This window comes from Bison bison, unplaced genomic scaffold (assembly GCF_000754665.1).
Source record: "Bison bison bison isolate TAMUID 2011002044 unplaced genomic scaffold, Bison_UMD1.0 scf7180017864291, whole genome shotgun sequence".
NCBI lineage: Eukaryota > Metazoa > Chordata > Mammalia > Artiodactyla > Bovidae > Bison > Bison bison.
Window position 1 is genome coordinate 11,581,410 of NW_011494863.1, and position 7,492 is coordinate 11,588,901.

A 7,492-nucleotide genomic window follows, 5' to 3' on the forward strand; every position below is an offset into this window, starting at 1 on the left:
AAAGCATTAATTTGTTGAATGTAAACATATACTTTATATGATAATTTTTGTAACTCTGTTTGAAATGTTTTCATTGTCTAATATGCAGGGAACCTCAAGAAATATAGGGACGGAGTTCCTCTTGACCTTTGTGGCCTTGCTCCGTTAAGCAGTCTCTTGACAAAATCAAGGTAATCATCAATGTGGTCAAGCCTTGTTACAACTCAGAACTTTGAGGAACTACTCTTAAAGGCTTCCCCCAGGCCCCCAGTCAATAGTTAAGAGGGTAGCCAAGGACTTATTAAAATATAAATGAGATCCTGCCTTCAAACTTTCCAACAGCTTCCTAATGTACTTATAATACAATCCAAACTCCTCAAAAACATCCAGAAGACCCTGCAGGGTGCTGAGTTCTGCCTCATCTTGGCCCTGAAGCTCCCCCCACACTAGACTCCTGTGTGGCCTCAGGCACTGCAAACTCCTTCCCACCTCAGGGCCTTTGCACCTGCTGTGCCCTCTGCCTGAAATACTCTTCTCCTGGGTCTTCTCGTGGCTGCCTCTTTCTCCTCAAGCAGGTCCCAGCACCATGTCACCTCCTTAGCTTTCCCAGCTGCCTTTTCCTCCAGCCCCATCACACCCCCATTACCCTGTCTTATTTTCTTTGTTAACACTCATCACTACTTGAAAATACCCAGCTTACTTGTGTGTTTAATGTTCTTTTCAGTCTCCCTCCCTAGAAAACAGGTGTGATGACAGCAAGACCTTGACTGTCGGTCTCTGCCATGTTCCAAGGACTCAGAGTCATAAGCAGCTTGTCCAAATTCCCACACCCAAGAAGTAGCAGAGCTGGGATTTCAACCTGTGTTCATAATTACTGTACTGTATTGCCTCTTATTTTCATAATTGAGAAATCAATCCATCCAGTTCAGTGAAGTCCCATGATGGTGAGACATCTGAGAGAAGTTAGTCTGCAGCCTCCTGCTCGGGCACCAGGAAGTCTTGCTCCTAATACCCATTGTGATAGATGCTTTGTGAATTTTCTCCCTCCCTCCCTGGGGGCAGACTTCCAGGGTATTGGGGTTAAGGGGGCCAGGTCTGCTCAGAGCTCGGCAGGCAGTGGGTGGGTGGAAACTCTGGGGAGAGGTTCCTGGGACCAGACAGGACCCGCAGGGCATGACAGGGAAGAACAGAACCTGGGGAAGCCTTAGGGCTCTGCCAGCAGATTGAGTGGGCTCCAGCAGGTATGTGGGCAGCGGGGTTCTGGCTAGAGGCATAGGAGCCAGGGCAGAAAATAGACCTCTAGTCTCAGAACAGGAAATGTCCCCTCCCTCCACAGGACTTCAAAAAGCCTCCAGATCCTGGGCAGTTGGAGAAATAATCTGGAGGACCAAGAAGGGGAAGAGGTCAGGGAGTAGATGAGAAAGACAATAAAGATGCGTCTCACTGCCTCCTTGCAAGCTCCCTTGCATAAACCTGAAGCTCAGGGACAGCTGAATGAGCTCATACCATGCTTCCCACCTCGTGTCGTGGGACTGGTCATCAGGGAGCCGAGGAAGTGACCCTCAGCATCCAGGTGGACAGTGAGGCTTGTGGAGGTTGCTGGACAGGGACCAGTCACCTTTGGCAGCACTGGCTAGGTCCATGTGCCCACCATCCCCTAAAATGTTGATGAATTTTTTCTGTTTGTCTGCCTGGTGAGGCTGCAGCTAGGAAGCTTCCAGAGCCCCTGGCAGGGAGTTAGCGCTGAGCATCTACTGGCTGTTGTCACTGCTGACAGGACTTTCTAAAGGCAGGAACTGGGCCCTCACCTATTGAATCCCCCACCCTCAGGGGTGGAACTGGGACAGCTGTAGCTTTCAAAAGGCTCCCAGGGGGATTTGGCAGGGATTGGGACAGGGAAACATTTTTACCTTTCATTTCATGTCTTTATGGCTTCTTGGAATTGTTTATAGTACGAGCATTTTATATAAAAAGAGTAGTTTAAAAATACATACAAAAATCATCTCCTGGGTTTGGGAGCCGCTCAATAAAAGAGGCTGGCCCCATGGGAAAGCGGAAGCCCTAGCTCCGGGGGAGGGGGATGGAGGACACCCCGGGGGGCATGGCCCCTGCTGGGAACTGCCAGAGTCACCCAGGAGTGCCAGCAGGAGAAGCTTGGAGTGTGTTGCCAAACATCCAGCATTAAAACGCTCCCCACCACAGGCCCCAGGAGGAATGAACAAAGAAACGTGCTAAAGGAAGCTGGGAGAAAAGCATCGCAGTTGGCAGACTTCTTTGGGAAGGTTCTGAGACCCTCCCCCCAGCCCCTCACACTCACCTAGGCCTGGGCACCTTCCTCCCAGGAGGTCAGAGCTTTCTTAAGTCACCAGAGAGGGGGCTTGGCAGTTACTGCACAGACCAGAGTCTACACTCCCCCAAAGCCTTAGTTACCTTCCCGAAAAGAGGCGATGCTCCTTCCATTACCCTATACATGTTTCTTTCTGTCTCGTGCGTGTGTGGATGAGGCTCTGAGACTGTGGTGAACAGGCCCAAGATTCCTCAGCATCCAGGGAGGACCCTGGTTCCTGATTCTCCCTCACTGCAGGGGGTGGCAACCCAACCTGTCACCCCAAGCCATGGCTCAAGCCCTGCCCCTGCTGTATCTCAGGGATTGGGACATCTCCCTTGACCAACTGTGATATAAAGCACAGAGAGGGCACCGGACAGCCACCAGTCACACAGCCACGGCCGGGCGAGCCCCAGCATCTGCTTGTGAGGCAGTGGCCCTGCTGGCCTTGTTGCCTGCCCTGACTTCCTGCCCCAGGCTCTGGCCCTGGACCTTCGGCAGGGCTCTCCCTTCCGCACGAACATTCACACGGGCTGTGTGCCATGGTGGGCCCCGGTCTTCGGAGGACCGCCGCCACCCCAGCCTCTTTTCCCTGCAGGATGTTGATCTGTCTACGGGGGAGTTCAGTAACTAGAAAGTGCTGGGCTCCCAGCAATGCTGAGCCAGAGACATGAAAGGCAGCAGCGCACGGTGCAACACAGAGCCTGCTGGGAGGCCCGTGGGGGCCAATGTGAACATCCTGTACTGGCCTCTGTGAAACCCACACCTGCTGGGCCCTGGCCCAGACAGTTGCCGCTATGCCAGACAAACACCTGGACACTCTGCCAACCCCCTTCCATGCTGCGCAAGCCATGGCTGCACAGCCCTCTCCTGTACCTGCCTCACCCACCAGAATGCCCCCCCATATCCTGGGGGTCCCTAAGGCAGCTCAGACCCACTGTTCAGAGTGGAGATCTTTGAAGACAATCTTCCCCAACTGTAGTCACCACCATCACCACCCTAACCACATGCTAAGGGCAAGAACATAGCTTCAGAGCAGACACTCCAAAGTTTAAAGTCCATACAAATTACCGGTGTCTTGTCAAAATGCAGATTCTGATCCCTTACATCTGGAATTATGAATTTGCATTCCTAACAATCTCCTAATGATGCTGATGCTGCGGGTTTAGAACCATGTCCAAATTAGAATTACCTGGGGATCATTTCCAAAAACCCAAGTCACAGCCCAGACTAATTAAATTACACCCTTGGGATGTGGGATCCAGGCATGAGGAATGTCTGAAGCTCTCCAGGGGATTCCAGACTGGGAAGCCACTGTCCAAGGGAGTATTTAGGAACCAGAAGGTGGACTGGCGCGGTCGAGGCGCAGCACACCTGGTGTTCATGGGACGCTGATTGAGCACCCGGATATGCCAGGTGCTGTCCCGGGTGCTGGGCACACACAAGGAATGAGACCCAGCCCCACCTTCTTGGTGCTCATGGTCATAAAAGAGGATGAATATTAAACACGGTACCAAACCAGTAAATGGGATAACTCCACATCGGGAGAAAGCCACAAAGATAGTAAACAGTAACAAGAGACATAAAATGGGGAGGTCCCCCTCAGATCTGGGGGTCAGGGAAGTCTCTCAAAGGATGTGACATTGAACTGAGACCTGAAGGCTGACAAAGTGCCAGCCTTGTAAGGAGCCAGGTGAGAGCATCTAGGCAGAGAGAGAGGCAGGTGCAGAGGCCTGGCTGTGAGAATGGAGGTGAATGGCAGAACAGCAGGGAAAGGAGGGCCTGCCTGGCAGCTTAGTCTTTACCTGGGTGGGTGGATGAGGGGCAGAGAGCCTGGCCTGTGAGAAGCTATGGCATCCAGTCTAGACCCCCTAAGGAAGAAATATGGAGGAGTCTATTCTCATAGTACCCGCAGGAAGAAGAGCCCCCACCTCTGACCGCAGCATCACCCAGAAGGAGAGACCCAGGTCCCGGTTCTAACCCAAGGGATAGAGGGAAGGATGAAGGGAGGAGGGCGGGCCAGGCATGGATCCAGCACCTACCTCTGGCCGAGAGCTTCTTTGTGTTGATAATCTTGGCAGCATATTCCTGGCCGGCCAGCACCTTCACACACCTGCGCACCACTGAGAAGGCTCCCCTAGGACAGAGGAGGCAAAGAGGGTGAGCGGGGGCCCAAGGGCTATGTTCCCAGGAGACACCACAGTTCACGCAGCTGCTCTGTGCTGGGAGGGGCCTTCCCTCAGGGCTGCTCGAGCTCGTAGGGGATGCTAGTGGCGCACCTCGGAGACAGAGCAGGCCTGGAGACCCATGGGAACCACTGGTAGTAAATTGTTAGGAAATTGGCCTCGTGAGAGATGAGCTTTGTCCAGTCATATTAAGTTAGGCTTGACAAATTCTAAAGCACTAAAATCATGCAATGTTAGAATCACAGAATCTAGGTCCCTGGAAGGTGAACCCACTCCAGTGTTCTTGCCTGGAGAATCCCAGAGACGGAGGAGCCTGGTAGGCTGCTGTCTATGGGGTCGCACAGAGTCGGACACGACTGAAGCGACTTAGCAGCAGCAGCAGCAGTAGGTCCCTGGAAGTTTTCAGTTTTTTCTTCTTTGGGTAGTTAACACAGTGACATGGTTCAAAGTTAAAAAGATACAAAAGTGTGGATAGTTAAAGTGACTCCTTCCCATCCCTATATCCCAGACTCCAAGGTCCCCTGCCCAGAGGTGGCCAGTGTTACCAGAGCATCTGTCCATAGATAGCTCCCCCCTCCCCCATGCAAATACTGGACACTGCATGCTGCTCTGTACCCTCTTCTTCAGAAATTTTTTTAGAGATCCTCCTATATTATCACATAAAGAGTTTTCACCTAATCATGTGGGCTGTCCTATAATTTACCTAGCCAGTCCCCTATCGACAGGCAATCAGGTTAATCCCAGTCTATAGCTCCAGTCTATAGCTGTGACAGACAGTTCTGCAATGCCTAACCTCATATGTGTGCCTTAGAATTACATTTCCCACGACTTCCCTGGCGGCTCAGATGGTAAACCATCTGCTTATAATGCAGGAGACCCAGGTTCCATCCCTGGGTTGGGAAGATCCTCTGGAGAAGGAAATGGCAACCCACTCCAATACTCTTGCCTGGAAAATCCCATGGACGGAGGAGAGTGGTAGGCTACAGTCCATGGAGTTGCAAAGAGTTGGACATGACTGAATGACTTCACTTTCACTTTTCATGTATACAAGTGTCTGCAAATAAACTTCTAGAACAGGTATTATTTGGTCAAGGGTAGCTGTTGTTTTTCTCTGGAGAAGGAAATGCCAAGCCACTCCAGTATTCTTGCCTGGGAAATCCCATGGACAGGAGCCTGGCAGGCTACAGTCCATAGGGTCGAAAAAGAGTCAGACATGACTTAGTGACAAAACAATACAAGGTGTTGTTGGGTACTTCTGAAAGATAACGAGAAACGATCCATCTTAGAAATGTACCAACTTTCATGCTAGTATGTGAGGGGAGTCCCTCTGCCTTTGTCAGTACAACGTGTGATCAAACTTTTATATCTTTACTAGTGAGATGTGGAGCACGGTGACTCAATGTAGATTTAATTTGGAATTCTTATATCAAGAGTGAAGCTAAGCATTTTTTTTTCATGTGTTTTTAGAGGCTCCTGGGTTTTTATCTTCAAAATATTTGTGGCTGGAAGAACTCGAAGCAAGGGCTGTGGGTTTCATGGCTCATAGGAGACATTGTTTCCATGTGGAACGTGGCCCATTTTCCACATTATTTGATTTTTCAAGAAAAACTAGAATTCTGGATATTTTAGTGACATTTCCCAAATTTTAAATACTGGTTTCTGCTGCTGCTGCTGCTGCTAAGTCACTTCAGTCGTGTCCAACTCTGTGCGACCCCATAGACGGCAGCCCACCAGGCTTCCCCGTCCCTGGGATTCTCCAGGCAAGAACACTGGAGTGGGTTGCCATTTCCTTCTCCAATGCATGAAAGTGAAAAACGAAAATGAAGTCGCTCAGTCATGTCCGGCTCCTAGTGACCCCATGGACTGCAGCCTTCCAGGCTCCTCCATCCATGGGATTGTCCAGGCAAGAGTACTGGAGTGGGGTGCCATTGCCTTCTCTGTTAAATACTGGTATCTAATTCCAAAAAAATTAGCTCCCTGTGTCACACAGGAAATTTCCAAATCTAATGCTCTGTGACAACCTAGAGGGGTCGAATGGAGTGGGAAGTTCAAGATGGAGGGGACATATGTATACTTGTGGCCTGATTCATGTTGATAGATGGCAGAAGCCAACACAATACTGTAAAGCAATTATCCTCCAATTAAACATAAATAAATCAAAACAAATTTAAATGTAATATTTTGCCAAACAAAACGAGTTTGGGGGCTAGATCTGGCATCTAGGTGCCATGTTATACCTTCCACTACAAACATCATCTGGCGCAACCCCTTCACATCACAAAGGAGGCCCCTGAGGGGCCAGACACTGCCCATGGTCTGTTATCGCCCTGCTGCTGCTGCTGCTGCTGCGTCGCTTCAGTAGTGTCCGACTCTGTGCCACAGGTGAATGGCAAGAAACAAGTCTCCTGTGCAGCCTTCTCCAGTTTTAATGTGCATATGAATTACCCAGGCATCTTGTCAAAAGGCAGATTTTGATTCCTTAAGTCTGAGGCAGAGCCCAAGACTCTGAGCTTCCCCGTAGCTCAGGGGAGAGTGCTCAAGGTCACACAGGCAGTGCTGTATTTTGAACTCAGATATCTGCAGCCCCAGATTTTTGGCTTCTCCACCTAGTGAGCCTACCGCTTGCGGGCCTGCACACCCAGGTTCCTGACGTGGCCACGCCCCACCATATCTTCCAAACTTTGATCCCCTCTCCTAAGCACACAGGCAGGTCCCAGCTACACAGATGCAGCTGATGGGAGCAGGGGCGGACGCTGGCAGGCGCTGAGGAAGCCTGCAGGCTGGCAGAGATGCCCGTTCTCACAGGCCCCAGGGTGTTCTGTCACTGGCTTCGTGTCTGAGCAGCATGAAGGGAATGGGTGGGAAACTGGAGAAGGATGAGGCAGGAAGATCTGGGAGGTGGGCTAGAGGCCAGGAAATGTGACCTCGTAGGAAAGCTGGCGAAGGCCAGAACTCACGGGCACAGCTACGGACTGCCATCAGGCGGAGGGGGGGGGGTTCT

General features: G+C 51.0%; 1 protein-coding gene across 2 annotated transcripts in view; it reads right to left on the reverse strand.

The window, feature by feature from the left end:
* Nucleotides 1–7,492, reverse strand: part of CAMK2A (calcium/calmodulin-dependent protein kinase II alpha) — a 66,128-nt gene that overhangs the window by 45,615 nt on the left and 13,021 nt on the right. For both annotated transcript variants that reach the window (XM_010850564.1, XM_010850563.1), the window contains exon 2: nt 4,348–4,442. In XM_010850564.1, coding sequence (XP_010848866.1) covers nt 4,348–4,442 — 95 coding nt within the window. The remainder of the gene's footprint in view (nt 1–4,347; nt 4,443–7,492) is intronic.